The 23,478-nt window shown below is 37.6% G+C and overlaps 1 protein-coding gene across 3 annotated transcripts in view; it reads right to left on the bottom strand.

Moving 5' to 3' along the window:
* Positions 1-21,740, bottom strand: part of dpy19l3 (dpy-19 like C-mannosyltransferase 3) — a 57,566-nt gene extending 35,826 nt beyond the window's left edge. For all 3 annotated transcript variants that reach the window (XM_059992983.1, XM_059992986.1, XM_059992984.1), the window contains exons 1-8: positions 21,580-21,740; positions 21,076-21,206; positions 18,187-18,326; positions 5,583-5,673; positions 4,372-4,493; positions 4,120-4,265; positions 2,807-2,930; positions 676-810 (exon numbers count right to left, since the gene is read on the bottom strand). In XM_059992983.1, the coding sequence (XP_059848966.1) occupies positions 676-810; positions 2,807-2,930; positions 4,120-4,265; positions 4,372-4,493; positions 5,583-5,673; positions 18,187-18,326; positions 21,076-21,169 (852 nt within the window). In that variant the 5' untranslated portion in view covers positions 21,170-21,206; positions 21,580-21,740. The remainder of the gene's footprint in view (positions 1-675; positions 811-2,806; positions 2,931-4,119; positions 4,266-4,371; positions 4,494-5,582; positions 5,674-18,186; positions 18,327-21,075; positions 21,207-21,579) is intronic.
* Between the last annotated feature and the right edge of the window lie 1,738 nt (positions 21,741-23,478).

Genomic DNA, 23,478 nt, shown 5'->3' with positions numbered 1-23,478 from the left:
GCTGCCTGGCCTGCTGTGTTCCACCAGTATTTGGTGTGTTGCTTGAATTTCCAGCATCTGCAGATTTTCTTGTGTTTGTGTGTTTATTAAAATTGTTACTTTATTCATTATACATCATATACATACCTTACTTACCCATTGTTTGACGTCTGTTCTAACTTAGAAAATGTATCTTGATTTTCTTTATTCACAGCAGTTTCTGCAATGTATCACCCAAGAAAGTTAAGAGGAACTCAGCAGATCAAGCAACATTTGTGGAGGAAAATGGGTAGTCGACATTTTAAACTGAGACCCTTCATCTCGAGACACCATCCAATCTAGATGAAGGGTCTTGACCCAAACAGCAATGATCCATTTCCCTCTACAAATGCTGCCTGACTCACTGAGTTCTTCCTAAAATGATTTTTTTTGGTCCAGATTCCAGCATCTGCAGTCTCTTGTATCTCCAAAGTGAGGACTTACCCAACTTAGTCTTCTTAATCCTCTTTGAAAAATTAATCCAGACCCATTATCTCTTAATTTCTATACATAATGCAAGAATATTTCTGTCTGAGATCAGTATTGCAGGAATAACGATCTGACAAATTAACAAGTTCATGTTATATTTCACAGACCATTATATATTGCATTTCCAAATCAACTCACAGCTGAACAAGGTTAACAATGTCACATTACCTTAGATGTTGGCACCATATCTAAGCAATCCAATGAAAAGAGAGCCACAGCTTGAATTAATAAGATAAACTGGTTAAACTGCCAGGTAACGCAGAAGAGAAATGTTGAAGCCATGATCAAAGTGAGTGACAGCCGCTTAAAGTAAAAGGGAAAAAAAAGTTAATTATGTGACATAAACTAGGAAATAAATCTGCTTTTAATGTATACAGCAGTAGAACACTCATTAAGTAATTCTGTTCTCTTCATTAGTCAATTTCCATGTAACAAGGAAGATTCTGATAACCTAAACGCATTATTTGTGAAATATGCCTACACTTAGTTCTCATGGTCTAAGTACAACAGTATGCTACACAAGTACAATTAAATAACATTAGATTCTACTTCAATAATTATATTTATTGCTCTATTTTGTAGGCATTATTACACAGAACAGATTTCAAAGTGAATTATAAAGCCAATATACTTGGTTTGCAGCTGTGCCACAGTTATAACTATTAATCTTTGCATAATGCAAATTCACTTTAATATGCTTAAATATGTTAACACATCCAAAACGCTACAATCAGCCAGATCATTTTGGCTCCTTGAGCTCAGTCCCCTAGTCAGTAAAATGAAGATGATCTGATTTTGGACTGAACTTAAAGTCTGTTCCTGGTAACCCAATGTCTCAAAAAAAAAAATCCCTTTTTGCCTTGAATCTAGTGACTCAGTCTTCTCAACTATCTAGGGTGGAGAATTCCAAAAATTTAAACTCCTCTTGATAAAGAATTTATTTTAATTCATTTTTTGCATATGGAAATGCCTCTATCTGTAGAAACAACTCTCAGTATCTACCCCATTCAGTTCCTCAGTCTTACATAAACCCAGAATATGACGGAAATTTTCAATATATCAGACAGCATCTGTACAAAATGGAATGGCTATCATTTAAGTCAATGACCTTTCATTAGAAAGGAAGCATGGAGCTAAAATATTTTAAATTGCAGATGTTCGGAAGGGAAAGGAAATAAAAGAGAAGGTCTATGATGAGATGTAAACCAAAAGAATTGAATCACACAGAGGGTGGTGAGGACCACTTGATAATTAGATGTATTTGGGAGATAAAAATCAGTAAACCACAAAAGAAATGTGAAATTACTAGATGAGATAACAGAAAAAAAGATTAAATTTTGCAAATGTGAGGTAGAAGGCTGGACTTGCTAAATGTCGGTGATTGCTGACTTCAGTACCGTCCAAAAACCGATGACACCTAATTAGAAGATAAGGCACTATTTCACAAGTTTATGTTGAAAATTTCATTGGAATGGCATATGAAGCCAAAGACAGAGTGTTCAGAATAGTAATGGGATAGAGAATTAAGGCTAGAGACAACTGGAAGGTCAAGATCACTCTTGCGGTTCAGATAAGGCTTCCCACAAGCTGGTCACCTACACTGTGCTTGGTTTCAGCAAATGTCTTTCAAAATAGATACAGAACCAGTTTTGGTCCTTAAGGAGAAAAGGCACTACAAAGCACAATTCCTTGGTTTAAGAATCAATTATATGGAAACACTTCAATCTCAATAGGATATTCGCTATTGAATGGCATTTGATGAGATTATTCCACAAAGATCTGAGTAACAAGTAAACCACTGACTGGTGTTGTGAGAGATGAAATATGAATCCTGGCACATTCTGCTTAGATCCACTGACCAATATCAAGATGAATTCACTTTATAATTGCACTGCTCAAAAGGTGTCTTTGCTATTTTAATCTCTATTTCCATTGGGTCCTATATATTACATTAGCAGCATTACCACAATTATAATGCATTGCTTCAGACTGAGTAAGCGTCACCCATTTTATAATAATGTAAACACAAAGTACACTGCAGATGCTGGGGTCAAAGTAACACGCACAACACACTAGAGGAACTCAGCAGGTCGGGCAGCATTCATGGAAACTAGCAGTTAACCTTTCTGGCTGAGACCCTTCGTCAGGACTGGAGGGGGCAGGGGCCCTAAAAAGGTGGAGGGAGGGTGGGAAGGAGAAGGCTGGTAGGTGCCAGGTGAAAAACCAGTAAGAGGAAGGATCAAGGGGTGGGAGAGGGGAAGCAGGGAGGGGATAGGCAGGAATGTATTTGCTTACTCACTTGCTGAAGCGGTCTAATCTGTGGTCTGAGGTAATATGTAATCGCCATTATTTGCAGTGCAAAAAAGGGAAGTGACCAATTCTCCCTCAAAGGAATAGTGAACTCCACTCTTGTTGTATCAATTCTATAAAAATGAATCACACTTTATATGTACAATTACCTGAAAATTTCTCTACATATATTACTGTGCAAAATACATGAAAGAAAATGGGATCAAATTACAAGAAATTGATATCCAGTTAGATTGTACATGCAAATTCAAATAGGCTGAAATACAAAGGATTCTGGTTAATTGGGCAATCAGTTAATCGGACAGCTGCTTATTTGGGATAACTCCTAAAGAACAAAAACTAATTGAGAAAATAACCAGGATTCGCTTAATTTATTTGGGATACTATGCCACTTAACTGGGGCAGGAGATTGTTGCCAGAGATTCTAATTAACATCAGTCGCATGCACTTAGGTAGCTGTTAGACACTAAACCATAGTTTGAGTGAACAGTTTTAAAATAGTATCAGTTGCATGTGGTAGTGTTCAAAAAGCAGTGATTTATGTCACTGATAATCGGTGATAAATAAGCAGTAAGGCAATTTGGAACTGTATTGCTCACTGCAGTTTCAAGCGTTCAGGCATGGAGATGCCAGAAATGGCCAGGAGTGAAAATGAAATGATTTCACTATTTCAACAAGCTAGGAACTACAAAGAATTTGAAGGTGTGAACAATCATCATGAATGTTACAAAAAACAGAGTTGGAGGATGCAATCGTCAAAAGGATTATATGGAGGCAGTCTATTATCTGCACTAGGTGTCTGTGCTGATTTTGTTCATTTACATTCAATCAAAAAAACTTGGCAGCAAAACTTGGTCAGTAAGTGTTAGGAACTAATACACGGTTTTATAGCACTATAGTAGTATTTGTCGTGTTCTATTTTGTTCTTTATTTTTTATTTTAAATATATAATTTCTCGCTCAGTTAAATGGTAGTTTGTCTTTTTTTAATATCTTTTTAACTATTTCATTGAAACTTTGATTAATTGGGGCAGCCACTTAATTGGGTCAAAATGGACCGGTCCCGATGTGTCCCAACTAACTGGAATCCACTGTATTAATAACATTAATTCTTCAGGATCCAAAAGAAAACAAATATTTCTGTCATGGTCTAGAATCTGACAGCAAAAACTTATCAAAAAAGATGTGCAATTCATAAAAAAAGGTACATGTAGGATGTCAACATCTGGCAATCCTTTGGTTCTGATCCTTTAATGCACAGATAACATGCAATTTCTTTGCACCACAAAGTGGTAATGCCTACCTGTTTAGGATGTACCAAATAGCTCCCAGTGCCCCTGATATCCAGGTACCACTTAATAACCAACTGGTAACATACAGCGAAATAACATAGAGAGCCTGAAGTCCAAATACTGTGTATATGTAGAAGAAAACTGGTGCCAAGTAATTCTGAAAACAAATGACGCAAATTACTCTCTTTAGAACCCTTTACCACAACATAAACCAGTAAAGCATAAAAGAACATTCATACAATTGAAAAAGCTGGTATTTTTACCTGAAGAGATAAAATTCTATATAAAATGCTTAGGACAACTTCCTGGTAAATGTTCATCCGCTTAAGGAGGTTTATTGTCCTCCTAGATTCAGTTTTATTGTCATACAAGAGCTCGTTAATTCCTTCACAAAGGAGAACACAACGTAATTAAAAAGTGGATTCCAAAGATAAACATGAATAAAATCAGTTAGCAAGTAAATTGCCAAGATCGAAGAACACTTCAACCTAACCACCAACCACCTGAACTACACATCTCCTGCATTACTTCCAACACAAAAGATATTTTAGAATTGTTAGAATACTCTACATACTTGCCACACAAAATACCATAGATGGCATTCTGAAATAAAAGATAAAAGACTACTTCTATTCTACAAGCTTCCTTAGCTATTTAATGAACTAAGGACAATTCTTTCTCAGCTTCTGACCATTCCACATATGCCACCAATTGTATAACCTATCACACCTGAGCGAGTATTTAGGAGAAGGACCGTATGGATTTGCTGGGGGCTGAAGAGCTGCAGGCATTTTCTGCTGCCTAGGAAGTCGGTTTGCAGTCGCACTTCCACTATGAACTATTCAAGTTATAAACAGTTCACCAGAACGGAACACTTCTGTAACCTGTACTTAGATTCCAAGTGTGGGTTTAAAGAAATAGTTGTTAAAGCACTAGTTGACAACCAAGAATAAATTAGTTTTAAAATCCACTTCTATTTTGAGGTTTAGAAATGGAAAATAACATGAGGCTTACTTGCTTTCAACAGTTTTCAATTATTTGAGTTTCAATATTACACAAATAAATTGTGCATTCACTAAACCCAGAAATTAGTAGCTGTGTCCTCCAGAAAAAGGGATTTAGAATTTCAAGTGCTGTATTTTGTGTATTTTCAAGTGTATTTTGACCATACTGTCAAAATATTAACTATTGCTGTATCTTTTGCAGTATCCACAAAAATACAGAAGAATATAAATGTAATACTAAAATTATTGTTCCCATAAATAACACTTCCACTTGTACAAAAAAACCAATCTGATTACTGTAACTGTATATTCTCAAAGATCTTATCTGGTACAGTAAATTTATTTTGCTGGCAGCGTGCCAGTAATATATCTGAAATACAGTGGAAGCAGCTGTAGACATGCAAAAGCTATTCTAATATTTCTACCATTAAATATAATTCACAATTTAAAGCTTTGGAACATGTAATCACCTTGGTTAATGGTTGGGGCTTGAATCATCTGCTTGTAATATGAATAGTACAGACCACATTCTGTCCTGAAGGAGATTTCCTGTTCAACCTCCTGCATATCACACAGAAAGCAACTGTGTTCAGTGCATTTAAAATAAACAGATTAAGACATGTATGATCAAAGTATTTTATAATGCTATTAGAACATTAGGACAAGGAACTAATAATATAGTGTGCACAGTTTTGAGCCCCATATATAAAGTGTGAGCAGTTTTCTGCCCATATCAAAGAAATTATGAGCTGACATTGGAGAAGGACAAGAACAAGTGTACAAGAATGATCCCAGGAATGAAAGGGTTTCTCTATGAGGGGCATATGATCAATCTGAGACTGTATTTGCTGGAGTTTAGAAGAATGAGTGGCATTCTCAATGAAACCTACCAAATGTTAAAATGCCTAAATAGAGTGGATGTAGAGAGGATGTTTTCAACCGTGGAAGTATCTTGGACCAGAGGACACAGCCTCAGAATAGAAAGACATCCCATTAGAAGTCAGATGAGGAGAAATGCCTTTAGCCAGAGAGTGGTGAATTTGTGGAAACATCGCCACAGATGGCTGTGGGAGCTACGTCATTGGATAAATTTAAAGTGAAGGTTTATAGATTCTTAATTGGTAAAGGCATCAAAGGTTATGGGGAGAAGTGATCTTATGTAAGATTCCAAGGGGAACTGACAGGTTGGAATCTGAGAAAAGAGTTTGCATAATGGAGTATCCATAAGTCAGAGATATATTTACAGAATAAGTTCCATTTTAGTTAGGGATGAGGAGGAACCCCTTTGCCAAAGCAATGGATCTTTGGAATTGTTTATCTCAGAGCAGTAGAGTCACGAAATATATCCATGGCAGAAAATGACATACATTTAAATTACAAAGGAGTCAAGGAGTCTAGGTAGAGACCAATAAGGATAGTATTGAAGCCAAAATTATATAATATTTTCTACATTATATAGAAAGGTGAAGTAGGCTCATTTGGCTAACTGATCTAGTCTTGCTCCTGCTTCTTGTGTTGTTAAGGAAAGATAAGTTTCAGTATTATGCTTGAATATTTTTACTTTGAACATTTCCTGGAATAACAGGTCTAGTAACAAAACAAGCTGATTCTGATAAACAAAAACAGAGACTACATTAATCACTAAAAAGTTCTATGTATTCCACAAAAAAAATGTTTCAAGGCTATTGTTTGCATTTCCAAGCTTAAAACTTATTTAATTAACCATAGCATGATATTCCAAAACACTATATTTTAATTAAGAAAACTAAATAAGAATGTTCAATGCATCTCATTTACTTTGTGGGATGAAAATATTACACACTTTTAGTATCTGAAATTAAAATACGGGTATTATTTTTGTGTACTTCTTCCACTGTGAGATAATTGCAAAACACTCACCTGTAAATTTGAAAACCACAAGAAGTTCTCATGCAGTGATTGAACATACCAGGCGTGAAAGCATCCCAGTATTAGGCCCACTGAGAGAGCAAGCAGTAGGACAGTTTCAGTTCTCCATAAAGTTGACCAGATTTCAATTACTGCAACTTTATGAAAAGTGGTATTATTATTTCCACGACCAACAGCACAATCATCAGGCTGTTCTGGGTTGCTTTCCAAGCTATACAGTGACGGATCACTGACAATTACATATCGCTTCTTCCTTTTTCTTATTGTCATAATACGCTCCTGCTAAAATGAAACTATAGTCTTCTGGTTTGCTGAAGACTGCAAATAACCAGCACACTACCAAATATCATATAACTGATGGCGTCATCAAAAATCTAAGACATCGACAGGCAGTTATGAGTCATTCATCTTCTGGGTTGCAATAAATCATTAATTTTAATGATTGTCTAGGATTAAGTCTGGACCATTATCTCACTTTGGATAAATATCCTCCTCAATCAAATTTCAATTCATCCAAAGCAGAAGAAAATATTCAATACATTTGCAATGGTTCTGAACTCCAGCATATTTGGTTTGATTTTGAACACCTAATTGTATTTTTAAACCTAATGCAATCAAGCTAAAATAAATACAAGGAAAGATATAACCAGGCAATGTAACTGCTTACCAAACTGCACTTTCACTGCTTGGCAAGCAGTTACTTAAAATCACAACCTTGAGCACTAATTCACTTTCGATCCAACATTTTTGGTTGGATACAGCTGTTACTTAGCTTAAATAATGAACTTCAAGCCTTTACACAAATACAGTACTATAATCTGTGATTTATCCAGCTAGGCTACATCCTGGATAGAATATCAAATCTCAGCTCAGACAGGATACACAAAAAAAAAACATTTTATGTTTAGAATGATTGCCTGCTTTGTAGAAGCATGCCAAATGCGAGGTCAGTCTACATAGTACTCAGGAAAGGAAAACTTTTTAAATATATTTCCCTTCCAAGCTATGTAACTGCTGACTCGTGTATCCAAAATAAACAGCAAGATTTAATAATGGAAAACCTCCCAATTGCTTTCCATCCCAAATATTTTTAAGAACATAGACTGTTCTTACTGGTGTAATTTAACATTTCCATCCAGGATACAGTCAAGCTAGATCTATAACAGACACTGGTATGTTTGTGCAAAAGCTTAGTGTGATGGAGATTTAAACTAGGCCAACACTATATCCAACTAAACATCCACCAAATGGTAATGGATGCTTTGTAATGAGTGGCTTTCACCCATTTGTAAAGCTTCAAAAAGAGAATATTTAACAGGTAGGAAATGCTATGCCAAAACATACAATTGCAAGAAAAAAGTTTGTGAACCCTTTGCAATTACCTGGTTTTCTGCATTAGTTACTCATAAAATGTGGTCTGATCTTCATCTAAGTCACAATAATACAGACAAACACAATCTGCCTCAACTAATAACACACAAACAATTGTACTTTTCATGTCTATATTGAACACATTGTTTAACCATTCACATTCCAGGCTGGAGAAGTACATGAACCCTTGTATTTAATAACTGGTAGAACCTCCTTTGGCAGCAATAACCTCCGCCAAACATTTCCTGTAGCTGCTGATCAGACTTGTACAACGGCGAGGTGGAACTTTAGATCATTCCTCCATACAAAAGATTTTAGTTCATCAATATTTCTGGGATACCTTGCATGAAAAGCCTTCTTTTTGGGTTAAGGTCCGGACTCTGACTTGACCATTCCTAAACACAAATTTTCTCCTTCTTAAAACATTCTGTTGTTGATTTACTCTTGGATCATTGTCATGTTGCATCATCCAACTTCTATTAAGCTTCAGGTGACGAACCACTACTCTGACGTTCTCCTGTAAAATGTCCTGCTACAATTTTGAATTGTTCCTTCAATGATTACAAGCTGCCCAAGCACTGAAGCAGCAAAGCAGCCCCAAATCCTGGTGTTCCTTCCATCACGCTTCACAGTTGAGATAAGGTTTTGGTGTTGGTGTGCAGTGCCCTTTTCCTCCAAACAAAGCAGTGTGCATTTCTAACAAAGTTCAACTTTTATCTTAACTGTTCACAGAACACTGTCCCACAAGATCTTAAGATATAGGAACAGAATTAGGCCATTCCGCCCATTGAGCCTGCTCTGCCATTCCATCATGGCTGATCCTGGATCCCACAAAACCCCATACACCTGCCTTCTTGCCATAACCTTTGATGCCCCAACCAATCTGGAAACTATCAATTTTCGCTTTAAATAGATCCATGGTCTTTGCCTCCAGAGCTGTCTGTGGCAGAGGATTCCACAGATTCACTACTCTTCGGCTAAAAAAAAATTCCTCTTTACCTCTGTTGTAAAAGGTTGCCCTCAATTTTTAGGCTGTGCCTCTAGTTCTGGACACCCCCACCATAGGAAACGTCATCTCCAAATCCACCATATCTAGTTTTTTTCAACATTTGATAGGTTTCAATGAGATCCCCCTGCATTCTTCTAAATTCCAGTGAGTACAGGCCCAAAGCTGCCAAATGCTCCTCATATTAGTTTAGGCAGATTGCATTTGTCTATTATTATGATTTAGATGAAGATCAGATCACATTTTATGAGTAATTATAGAAAACCGGGTAACTGCAAAGGGTTCACAAACTTTTTCTTGCAACCGTAGCTTCCAAAATATTAATCTTCAAACACTCTCCTTCTAAAAGAAATCCTGCAAGAAATTCCTTTCTCAACATATACATATTTACTATGAATTAAAAAAAATTAAAGATACATATTTTTGATTACCAATCCACTGTTTTTGTTACTTAAATATTAAATCACAGAATAACCAGATACAGCAACCTCATAATGAACTGTTCAGAAAAGTCACTAACAATTGTGTTAATGGTATAAAATCAAACAGAGGGAAGAAAGCTCCTGAAACATCCCTGTTATCAACAAAACAACCCAGCAGGTGAACAAAGAAAGGGTCAAACCATTTGCAATCATTTTCAGTTAGACTGATGTCTCAGCTTGCTTCTTGGGTGTCCACCATCACAGAAACTGGCTCTGACCCAAAATGATTCATTTTACATATTTAAAGATGCCCAGGAGGACTAGATTAATCAAAAATCATAGAAACAGAAAATAACCTTGCTGTGATGTGGCAGACTTAACTTTAGAACTAGGATCCCCTCTAGCTAGATTGCCTGGTTTAGTTACGTCACTAGTGTTTATTGAATAATGCTAAAAATTGTCCATGATGCCCTGTCCACAAAGGGTATGGCTATTGTAATTCAACCACGTGTTATCTTATGAGTTTACTTTCAGTTAATAAAATGATGGAAGATATCTTTGAATGTGCTATCAAGAGACATCTATTCATTAAATGTTTGGGTCTTGCCCCAATTACTCAGTTACAAAATTTATTACAGCCAAGTTTATATTGGTATTACTTTATTATTGTTACAGGTATCGAGATACAATGAAAAGCTTAGTTTTTTAAGCCATCAACACAAATCTATTCAAAACACAAGTACATTGAGGCAGTATGAAGGAAAAGCAACAGTAGATTAACTGGTCACATGGGTGAAATTCGGTGGTGCTGGTTCACTGGGCCAGAAGAGCTGGGTACCATGCTGTAGCTCTGACAAAAAATGCTTTATATGTTACAGTTCAAGAAAAAGTGCAGGTAGATAATCAGGTGCATGGGCCATGATGACAATATTCTGCGTAGGTGGTAGAGGCAGATACATTAGGAATTTTTAAGAGACTTTATACAGGCACATAACTGTGAGGGAAATAGAAGTATATGGGCATTTCGCAGGCACAAGGAATTAGCTTAGTTGGCCATTTGGAGTCAGATTTAATTGGTTCAGTACAACATTGTGGGCCAAAGGGCCTTTCCTGTGCAGGACTGTTCAATGTAAATTTGTAACTCCTTAGAAAAGGAAGTTGACATGCCTGTATACATTAAGACCAACACAACAATCCCATTAGGGCTGATAAACAGCAAGTAACATTCATACTACACAAGTGTCAAGCAATGACAATCTTCAACAAGAAAGGCATTTTATTTTACTTCATCAAATCCCTCCATTCAGGGCCCAAAACAGTTCTTCTACATGAAGCAGTAATTCACTTGTATTTCCAATTTAGTGTATTGGACTTGGTACTCACAACATCATTGTGGAAACCAAGCACAGATTGTTTAACTACCTTATAATACACTTACAACTCATCACCTGTCACTTTAATTCATTACCCCATTCCCACTCTGCTTTTGGTTCTTATGTTGGGCTTCACTAGAACAGTAGAAGCTTGAGGAACTACAGCGTATCATAGAACTTTGCAGCCTTCGGGACCCAATGCTGATATCAACAATTTTGGATAACCACACTCCTCTGTCAATGATGGAACTGGCTACCTGTAACATTAACACAGCTTTTCTCTCTTCACAGATGCTACCTGACCTGCTGAGTATTTCTAGCTTTCTCTTTTATTTCAGATTTCTGAAATTAACAATGTTATGTATTTCACAATTCCAATTTGAACTTATTTTCCCTCATTCATATCTCTCAATTTACACTCCATCAGCCATGCCACATTAATTTGTTTCTGCCCCAGATGGCTTCAAAAGCAATTGTGTCACTTGAATAGCCTTAGTCTCCACCCCACCAGATAATCTCTTTGTTCTTTCCACCTCCCTAGACTGCATGCTATTTTTCTCTCGTTTTCAGTTCTAATGTCTCTAAATGTTGACCTTGTCTCTCTCTCCAGATATGGTGCTTGACCAGCTGAATATTCACAGAAGTTTCTGTTTTTCTATTCCAAAAGATAGAGCCACCTACCCTTGACATTCCATATTATTATTTCTTTCCTCAGTCAAGATGGCACCTGCATACAATGCTCCCATGGTTGACACCTTCAGGATAGACCACAAAACTATTTATTTCACTTCTTTTATGTCCTTTATGCCAGTTTTTTTGAAATGGTGGAGCCTGGGGTTTGCTGTTTGGAGATTATTAGGGCGATCTATCACTTTGCTGTCTCCAAGAGGATTCCAGAGGGTAGCAAGCGCAAGCATCAAGGCAAGGAGGAAATGGAGCTGATGGGAGATTGAAACATCGAGGCAAATGCAGAAGGTGAGCACTGACTGCCTGCCTTCTGATCGCTGGTGGGCTCACTCTGCTGACGGAGAGGGGACCCTGAGTGGCCTGCCACTGTGCCCGGAGGGTGTTACCAAGGTTTTCTGTATTTTGGATATGGATTTGGATTATGGACTACGGACTTTCTTTTCCAGTCTGATAGCTTTTTTCATATTCCGTGTTTTTGCCTGTTCTTTCTCATTTTTTTGTGCAGGAAAGGGGTTTTGGGAGTTGATGTTCTTGTGGAATTGTGTGTGGGGCTAGGGGATTTGGGGGTTTCTGATCTTTTTTTTCTTGGTTTCATAGGTATCTGGAGAAGAAGAATCTTAGAGTTGTATAATTTGCTAATAATAAATGAACCTTAACTATCACCATAATCCCATCAAATAGCATCCTGGTCATCATATACCAGAAAATTCACTGGACCAGAAACATATTGTATCTACAAGAGAAGGTCAATGTTTGGATATTCTGCACAAAGTGACTCACCCATCAATTCCTCAGAGTCTCTACAAGTCAAAAGGGTGGTGGAATAAGTGTTATTTGCCTGCTAGGCAGAAACTCTAACAAGCCTAAAGGCTTAACACAACAAAATGTGACATAATACAAGCCAAAGTACTCTAATTAAATTTTGGAAGTCAGTTATAAAAAAGAAATCCTGTTAAAATTCATTGTTGATGAGATTAAAAAATGATGAAAGGAAATGCCACACCTTTCAGAATTCTAAAATATAAGCCTTTTGCTATGTCGTTTGAACATGGAAGCTTAATAGCAGCATGTCCACCTAGCCCAAAGATGTGAAGTGCGTTTCACCTTTAAACACATATAGATGTTATTTTTTCACTGAATTTGTGAGTGACAATTCAAGTGTTCTCTACTAACAGTGGGAATAGTGTTTGGATATTCTGTACAAATTAACTCACCATCAACTCCTCAGAGTCTCTACAAGTCAAAAGGGTGATGGAATAAGTGTTATTTGCCTTCAAGAGTTTGAATTATTTTCTTGCAGGCAAGGTCAAAATATTACTCTCCAGCTAATGTTTTGCATGATGACACAATGCTTAAGAGACCAAACATTTAGATAAGCTCACATGTTGTTTATAAATGCAGCCCAATGAAGTTTCTGCACAATCAGGATTTCAAAGAGTTGATTAAGTGAAATCTGAATATAATGCAAAGATGACAAGAAATTGCCAGAATTATTAAACAATTCTTTTGCCTCACAACTGCCCAGGAAGTAATACAAAGGGCAAAAGAAAATCAAAACAAATATCAATATAATTAAAATTGAAAGGCAGACTGGGAGAGAGGATAAAACCACCATCAGATTAGATTGTATTCACATATTTAAAAGATCAAAAAGGTAAGAAACAAACACCAAAGATGTGCTGAACAGTTACACTAGTTTCAATAAGACGTTGCCTAGTTTGGAGGACTTTAATTACAAGGAGAGATTATATATTCTATGATTGCTTTCACTGAACCACAGGAGGCTGAAGCATGGCCTCATAGAGATTTCTAAAATTATGAGGGGCACAAATAGGGTAAACAGTCACAGTCCTTTTCTAAGGGTAGGGGAATCTAAAATTCAAGGACATAAGTTTAAGGTGAGAGGAGAAACATTGAACAAAGATCTAAGTGGCAAATTTTTCAACATAGAGAGTGTAGGTATATGGAAAATTCCCAGAATATTTAGTAAAGGCAGATGCAATCAGTGTATAAAAACCATTTGGACAGGTATCCGAATATGAAAAGAATCGAGAGATATGGGTCAAGTGCAGGAAAACAGTATTAAGGTAGATAAGCATCTTGTCAGCATTAACAAATTTGGCTGTCTACTTTTCCATCTATCACTAACTGGAGACCAATTTGATAGCCTGGAAAACAATGAATTCTTACTCAAAGATGCAATGGGCAAAATAAATTAAAGTATAATGAAGAGGATTTCCATGAGATTTGAAAAAAAGTAACTGAAAGTAACTATTGCTATGTCAATTATATCATACTTTTTGAAGAGTCTTTGATATAACAATTACTGCTTTATGAAATTACAACTAAATCATGATGGGCCAGGGAAAAGAAAAGCAGCAGAATGGATAGATGTTACTTGTCAAGGATCAGAGCAGAGATCACCGTTTACAATTTATACAAATGTTTTAAACTGGGAAATTAAATACTGTCTTCCATTGGGCAGAGGATACCAGAGCAGGATACCACACACCACTAAGTTCCAAGGACAGCTTCTATTCTACTGTAATCAGACTCTTCAACAATAAACACAAGAGATTCTGCAGATGCTGAAAATCCAGAGTAATTGTACAAAATATTGGACAAACTCAGTAGCTCAGGGAATATCTCTGGAGAGGAAGAAAGAGCCGATGTTTTAGGTTGAGATGCTTCATCAGGACTAGACAGGAAAGGGAAGAAGCCAGAATAAGTTGGTGGGTGAGGGAAAGGAATACAAGCTAGAAGGTGATGGGTAAAACCAGGTGAGAGAGAAGGTAGGTAGGCGTGGGGGGGTTGGAGTGGGGTGGGAAGATGAAGAGAGAAGTTGGGAGATGATATGTGGAAAAAGGAAAGGGCTGAAAAAGAAGAAATCAGATAGAAGAGAGAGTAGACCATGGGAGAGAGGAGGAGCACCAGAAGGAGCTGATAAGACAGGTGAGGAGAAGAGAAGGGATAAGAGGGGAGCCAGACTGGGAAATGTGAAATGGAAAATGACAGAGGGAGGGGGAGGAGGACAAATTACCAGAAGATAGAGGAACTGATGTTTATACAATCATGTTGGAGGCGTACTCAGACAAAATATGAAGTGTTCCAATTCCCATTCCGATATGTCTGTCCATGACACCAGTACTGCCACAATGAGGCCACTCTCAGGTTGGAGGAGCAACACTTTAAATTTCATCTGGATAACCTCCAACCTAACAACATAAACAAATACTTATGTCAAATATTTCAAATAAGCCTGTGAAGTTGCCTCACAGTGAAACACAAATCAAGGAGATCAGCTCCCCTACCACAATCTGGAAGGATTAAGTCACTGACATGCATAACGATGACCAAAGGCAATGTCCTTTAGACATATCACAAAATTATTTCTTTTACTACTACTTCTTTCAAATGATTCTGCCACAATTGGAACCTGTGATTTACATTTTGACAGTGTGTTCTTGGGCTGATTGGACAATCTTGCGCTTTGCTGTCTCCAAGGGAGTTTGGTGAGGTTTTGAGCGAAGTGTGTGGCCTGGGGGCTGAGAAGCCTGGAGCCCATGATCAACTCCATTTCTTGGTGATTAAAGTGCTGAGCAAGAATGAAATCAATAAGGACGAGAGCATAAGTTCAGCACAGTATCCCTGCTTTCGACCACTCTCTCTCCCTCTCACTCGCTGCGGCTGGAAGATGCCTGCATTTGACTGGTCCCTCTCTCCCTCTTGCTCAATGCTGCTGCAGCCTGGCTTTTGGGCAAGGTTTAATTGACGCAGTTTGTGAATTGGACTAGTTCATGTTATGACGTGTTTCTGGTGTATGGTTCTCCTTTTTTATTGCTATTTTGTGTGATTTTGATCATGGCGGACTGGATCTGCGGCCTACAGTCACACATAGCGCTAAATTGAACTGAACTTATCTAAACTAAACTGAACATTCCTAGATTGTTTCAATTGCACTGTAGTTTGATGTTTTATATTCTGTGTATTTCGCTGTTTATGCAATTTGGGGTTTTTTTGTGCAATGGGTGTTTGATGCTTTCTTTGAAAGGGTTCCACGGTGTTTCTTTGTGTTTGACTCTCTGTGGGAAGACGAATCTCAGGGTTATATATAGCGTACACACTTTGATAATAAATGTACTTTCAGCAGTAGTGCCGCACAGAGCGAGGATGCACAACAGAAACATAAAAAGTGTTTCAATACTGATGAATAAAAGATAGATATTCAACAAAAAGACAGATGTCTCTTTGACCTTTTGCTATCATGTAGGAGATACCGCAGCATAAGAACTACAACTATAGTCTGGTTAACAGCTTCTTTCCCCAGGCTGTTAGACTTCTTAGCACCTTGCTGCCACCCAGCAGACATGTACACCCAGTCTGAATGGCCTGGTCACCAATTAACTGCTCATTTTTTCCATCTTTTGTTACTGCTGTTTCACATATTTATACTACTTCTTTATTATAATAATGTCAGTAATATTATACTATCTTACATAATAAGCATGCACCTCACACTTCTAACCTGTTCATTTTTCAGGCATGCCTCTGAGGGACTTGTGCTAACACGTGCTGGATTGTAACTATAAGTGCTGTGTGCGACTATATGTACTGTGTTTTGCACCCTGGCCCCTGAGGAACGATGTTTTGTTTAGCTGTATACATGTGTATGGTTGAATGACAATGAGCACTTGTAATAACCTGTTTTTCTCTGAAATAATGCCTTGGGAACTCTTACACTTATCTAAGGGACACATTAAGCCTTGGTTTGGTGTCTCATCACAAAATAATAAAAAACACTTCAATACAATCTCTTATAGAACAAGATAATGCAATCTGAACTCATTCTTTTCGATGCCAAGCATCACTTCTGAGCCTTAATCTTAAAGATTTTGTCCTAGAATATTATAATTCAGAATGATTATAATTTTCTTAATGCCAATGTATTCTCTATAAAGAGACACAATATTCATTCTGAACAGTAAAGATTGACTGTAATCAAACAGTTCGGAAGTTTGAACATTGATTCTATCACTTGGATCCACTTACTATGCCAACTATTTCAGGAAGATAGATCCTGAAAATTCAACTATCATTTGATTTTCAACAGCCAGGAAGAAACTACCATTTAATTGAGTAACAATTTACATATTTTGAAAAAATACAGGACAAATTAGAGCACTACCAGTATTTCTACAGCACTATAAAATTGTGTATTAGTTCCTAATAGTTATTGGCGGAGGAATTCATCTGCTGTTCTCTTTTGATCGACTGTATATTAACAAAATCAGCACAGACACCTAGTGCAGATAATGGACTGCCTTCATACAATTCTTTAGAAGATTGCATCCTCCAAATATTCATTTTCATTGTAACATTCAAGATAATTGTCAATACCTTTGTCATTCTTAACATGTTGAAGTAGTGAAATCCACTTACTATGCCAACTATTTCAGGAAGATAGATCCTGCAAGTTGATAGATTGGTGATGGCAGCGTATGGCATGCCTGCCTTTACTAGTCAAGACGCTGAGTTCATGATCAGAAAGTTATGTTGCAGCTTTATAAAACTCTAGCTAGTTCACAGTTGGAGTACTGCATTCATTTCTGGTTGCCCCTTTATAGGAGGGATGTGGAAGCACTGGAGAGTGTGCTGAAGAGCTTTATCAGGACGCTGGCTAAGTTAGAGAGCACGTGCTATAAGGATAGGTAGGACGAACTTGGGCTGTTTTCCTTTGATTTGTGGAGGTTGTAAGGAAATTTGACAGAAGTTTATAAAGTTATGACAGGCACAGAGTAGATAGCTGACAACTTTTTCGCTGAGTTGAAGTGTCTAATACTAAGGGGCATGTGTTTAAGATGACACGAGGCATTCAAACGCGATCTGAGGGTCTTATATTTGCTTTTGTTTCGACCACAGAGAATGATGGATGCCTCGAATGCATTGCCAGGGCTGGTCATGGAGGGAAATACAACAGAGGTTAGAAAGGCGCATGAATGTGCAGAGAATGTAGGGATACGGACCTTGTGTAGGCAGAAGGGATTAGTTTAGTTAAGCAATTCATTACTAGTATAATCAATTCAGCATAGCATCATAAGTTCCTGTTCCTATACCATACTGTTCTATGCTCTTAATATCAATACAATATGTAAACTAATCACTAATAACGCAAATAGTTTTTAAAAAGTACTATCACACCAACCACTGGTAATTCAAAGTTAACATGTTAGCTTTTAAATAATGACCAACTATCTGAATATTTTCTGTCTTCTGAATGAATATTAGTATTAACAGATTTGACTCTTACCTGGATAGCTGAAAACCACAGATCATTTTCGTGCAAAGTTGCAACATAAACTGAGGTGAAAAGTCCTAAGAAAATTCCCATAAATCCACCAACTAGGAAGGTTGCGTACTTTATTGCTCCTGGACCTATGGAGCTGCATGCTAGATTAAGAAAAGTAAAATAATTATGTTCAACTTTTTTCTGTCAAAAGTTATTTCTGTATAGGCATAGAAATAATTTGATACTCTGAACAAGATCATTATGTTGGAATATACATGAAATGCTAATCTAAATTCTGACATTAATAACTACATTGGTAGGTTATTTTTAAACTGTTTTATGCTTTATTATTCATGCAAAATAAAATCACCAATAATAAATAAGAAAACTCCACATCACCAATTAGTTTAAATCCTATGAATACACGCAAAGCAAAACTGTCAGGGGAAAAGCATCCGCATGGACTGTGATATAATAATTCTGTACAAATCATGTACAGAGGTATCCAAAAAATGGTGTTAAAGGCACCACTAAGTTCAAAACCTAAAACCACTAAATACTAAGATAATAAATAACAATAAAGTAAACATTTGGGCAAACATGAAAACCAGCCCTGGAAGTGACCTGGTAACTGTGATACAATGGAATCTGAATCAAAGTAAACACATATAACTGGGAAATGCATGCAAACTACTGCACACATATCAGTGCGTGGATGTACAACTGTACATGCACTTAAAACTGCAGCTCAAAATCAAGTTATTGAACAGATATGTTTTATGCTGGTATTCTTGCTCCACACGAGCTTTCACCCATACTACTTCATCTAAATCAAACATCAGATGATGCTTTCTAGTTTACCCAGCTGTTCCTTAAGTACGTCTATGCTTTTTATCTAGGCTAATATTCTGCCAGACTTGAGAATTCTAAGAGCATTATACTTCCAGACATGCTATATTTAGGATAAAATGCCCTCTCTGCTCTTTTAAATAGAAACAAAAGATCCTCAAACAATTAAACAATAAGAAAAAGTAAGTTATCTATGATGTCCTACTCAATAGTTATCCTTCAATTAACATGATGTTATTGCATTGTTGCTTATTTACAATCGTGATTACAAACTTCTGATGTATGGAAACGCTTCCAGTTGATTGAAATGATACAATGAGAAAATATAACTGCAGCTCAGTTTTTCAACTATTTCATAAAATTGAAATTTACCTTATTTCCGCTTACTTGATTTTAAATTGATATTTATTCAATTATACTTACATCAAGTATCTTGAATATTCTTTCAAGAAAATGAATGTAAGTTTCCTAATATTGCATATACAGTGGATTCCAGTTAACTGGAACACATCAGGACCTGTGCATTTTGGCCTAATTAAACAGCTGCCACAATTGGGTGAAGTTTCATGGAAATAGTAAAAAAGTATAAAAAAGCCAAACTACTATTTCACTGTTCACTCTAAGCGCGGTGTAGTGTCTAATGGTCACACAAGTTCACAGAACTGATGCTAGCCAGAAACTGTTCGACAACAGTCTCCTGTCCTAATTAAGCGGCAGAGCATCCCAAATAAATGAAGGAAAGCATGGCTATTTTCTCAATCAAGTTGTCCCAAATAAGCAGCTGCCCAATTAACTGTAGTAATCCACTGTATTCATATACACATAGCTGGTGTTTAATTTTGAATCTGAAATAATATTTCAAAATGAAGATTCAAAATTAAACACCAGCTATGTATATATGGTAATAGATATGTATGTAGAGAATCTTGGGTCATGACAAAGACAATCTTGGGTCCCTGCCAGAAGTGCTGACAGTGTTATTTAAATTCTGACCAACCTCTTTAAACATGGTCTACTGATTTCTCATGCTGTGTGGAATTTGTACCTTCACTGCTTGACTGCATGGGCTTCCAAAACTGAGGTGACGTAATACGGCAAGGCAGAGCTTAAATAACAGAATTATGTCAAGCAAAATACATGTAAAACTGACAATATGTTGATGTAAAACTACAGGTTTGAAATATACTACCTAGCTCAATCACTCTCATGTTTATTTTCAATATGAGGAAGGCGACACAAAACATTTTAATTGTAGTGTTTTTGATCTAGAATGCACAGTCTTAAAAGTGTAGCTGAAGCAGATTCAATTGTAATAGTTTCAAAGGGGAACTGGACATTTACAAAACTGTAGGGTGGGTGTGGGATGAGAAAGTAAAGGAACTAGGTTATCTGCACATCTTTCAAACAAGAACCACAAAATGTTCTTTAATACTTCTTTAATAATTATGAATTGTAGTCTTAATCCCATACACCTACCCTGCTCTATATCCCTTCAATCATCAACTCTAAAAGTGTCATCTAAGTATTCATCAACCCATGTTTAAAACTATCCATCACAATCTCTTAGATTTGATCTAATATCTGTCTTTGATCTAGAACAATTAAGAGTCTCTGCTGGGTTTGTTGATCTGATGTGAAATGACAGTAAATGACATTCAAAAATGACTTTCAGATTTCCAGATTTTCTCCACCACAATTTTTAAACTGACTAGATATTACACAGGTTAGCTTTGTCTGATTTTCTAAAACGTTTCATGCTACCTAGTCTTCAGTTGTCTACCACATAATTCTACTTGGCTATTTTTATTTCAATTGCCATGGACTGTGGCTCTTGATACTGACGTAATAAAAAAATAATGTATTGTTTGACCTTTTCTTGGCTTCTTCATCCCTTATTTTTTTCCCTGACCCAGCACAATGTAAACTAGATGACAATAGCTCTGTGGTATCAATAAAGACAGTAGTTAACGATTGATTTTCCATTTTAATATCTGACATAGCAAACAAAAGTTAATAAAATCTCATTCCAACCGTAACACAAGCTGTGTCTGGAAAGCCTACCATTTCTGGACTTTTCTTTGAGTTCATCATCCTCGTGTTGTGTTGGACGTTCTTCAATGCCTTTTGTAGCCTTTCTTCGTTTCAAAATGTTCATGTTTTATTTTGCACAGCTGCTCAGAAACTCTCAATCCCTGCAAACAATCATTACAAACAAAAATTGAATTGCAAAAGATCTTCAATTTCAAGTTTATATCGATTAAATTCCAATTAGTTTGAATGTAACCATTGCGTTTAGTTGCCTGTTCATGAGCCCAAAGCAGAGATACGATTTGCTTCAGCGGAATTAACGGTAGTGACAGAAATCCAGGATTTCGGCCAATATACCAACTTCAGTAACATGGATAAATCAGACAGGTGTAATAGCGTGGGCGGTAGGACCGCTCGGAAATGCTCGAGGGTGAATATAGAGCGGGCCCTGTTAACGTGCCCTCCACCGACACCTTTCCCCTAGCCCCGCATCCTAACCTGAAACCAAACCGCTACCAAGAGCCGAGCGCTACGCACCGCAAAGCAACAGCGACCGTCGGCCTCCGGAAGACACAAATACTGCAAGTCCCTTTGCACCGCTGAGATCTACCGCAGAAAAGCGATCGCAAGCAGCAGATTCTCCACCAACACCAATCCCATCAGCGACATCTTGAGAAATCAATGTTGCTGCTTTCTGTTTCCGGGTCGGGGGAGGGGCTGTTTGCCGTTTCCATGGTGACGGGAGCTTGGCGGTGGGAGACCCAGGGTCGGAATGATGGGCCAGGCTGTGGAGGAGACGAATAGGGCAACTCATGGAAGGGGCAGACTGGAGGAGTGAGAGGAGAATATAGAAATGGGAATTTAGGATTGATGGAGGGATGGGGAAGGTCAAGGGACTTTGTGGGAAGGGTGAACAGAGGGGAGTTGGGGGGGGGGGGGGAGTGGAACTGCGTGTACCCAGGGCAGGTGGAGGGGAAAGGTCGCAGGGCTCCGACGCAAATGGTGAAGTAAAGAGATTGCTAAGGTCCTGGGTTTCGCTCAAGTGTATACCAAGAGTATCTTACATCTTGATATTCTTCCATGACAGTCTCTTGGAATCAAGAATAACTTGCTTCTACTTGACTCCTCTGGGTTCAAAAGTGGCTGATCGGGGCAACAAGGATATGAGTGCTTGACAACCCTGACAGACAGAGCAGAATATGCTGAGCTACTCTGGATTTTGTTGAGTGTTGTGCTCCTGAAGGGATTTGATGTTATAACGCCCCTTCTCTACTTTCAGTGGTAATAGACTGAGAATTCCCAGGAGTTGGAGGGGAAACTTATTTTCAAAAAGCTTTGACAACACTTAATATCTCAGTTCCCTGGTAATGACTTCTTGTGAAAGAATTTACGTTGCCAGTTTATCCTACCCAAAAACCTTATTCCTCCTGTTAACTGCCATCCCTGTCCTCCCCTACAACATCACCCTTTTGTTTTTCACATCACTGCTCCCATCTCTCTAACTTTTTTATACCATGCTCTTCTCTAACCCCACTTTTCTCTACTACTTCCTCTCTTTCCACAACACCGAGTAACCCTGATTCTTTGGCCTTGAGATTTTTATCCCTTCACCAGTCATTTCCCCCTACTCCCTTCATTCGTCTCCATAGTTTTCAGAAAGAACTCCTGTATCCTCTTCCATCAATTCCACCCCATTACTTCCTCTCCCCCAACTTTTCCACTCTCACACCACCCCTTCCGTTCAAACCCTGTTACCTTTAACCGATTATCAACACTTATTCACACACAAACATTCCCCTGCCCCTCCCCATCTATATTATCTCCTCCAAACCCACCCCAGGTGAAGGTAAAATGCAAAAATATAAATATTGACTGAAGGAAGGGAATAACCAGCAGCTGTAATAATTACACAGATCACTGCTTAGCGCCGGTCCTTAACTGAAAACATTACCATCGGCTCTCGCATAATTGCACTTTATAATTTATTTCCTAATAGTTTTTCCACTAGAAAGGGAAAATGAAATGGTGTGGATTTTACAATGCAGCCTACAGTGCAAAGCTTTGTCTAGGAGAAATATACACTCGGTGGCCACTTTATTAGATACCTCCTATGCGTAATAAAGTGGCTGTGAATATATGTTCGTGGTCTTCTGCTGTAGCCCATCCACTTCAAGGTTCAATGTGTTGTGCATTCAGAGATGCTCTTCCTCACACCACTGTTGTAATGAGTGGTTGTTTGAGTTACTGTCACCTTCCTGTCAGCTTGGAACCAATCTAACCATTCTCCTCTGGAATCTCTCATTAACAAGACATTTTCACCTAGAGAACTGCTACACATTGGATTTTTTTTTGTTTTTTTGCACCATTCTCTGTACCCTTTAGAAATTGTTGTGCATGAAAATCCCAGGGAGATCAGCAGTTTCGAGATACTCAAAC

This window comes from Hypanus sabinus, chromosome 17 (genome assembly GCF_030144855.1).
Source record: "Hypanus sabinus isolate sHypSab1 chromosome 17, sHypSab1.hap1, whole genome shotgun sequence".
Taxonomy (NCBI): Eukaryota; Metazoa; Chordata; class Chondrichthyes; order Myliobatiformes; family Dasyatidae; genus Hypanus; species Hypanus sabinus.
The sequence above is the reverse complement of the archived record's forward strand: the minus strand, read 5'-3'. Positions and strand labels throughout refer to the sequence as shown.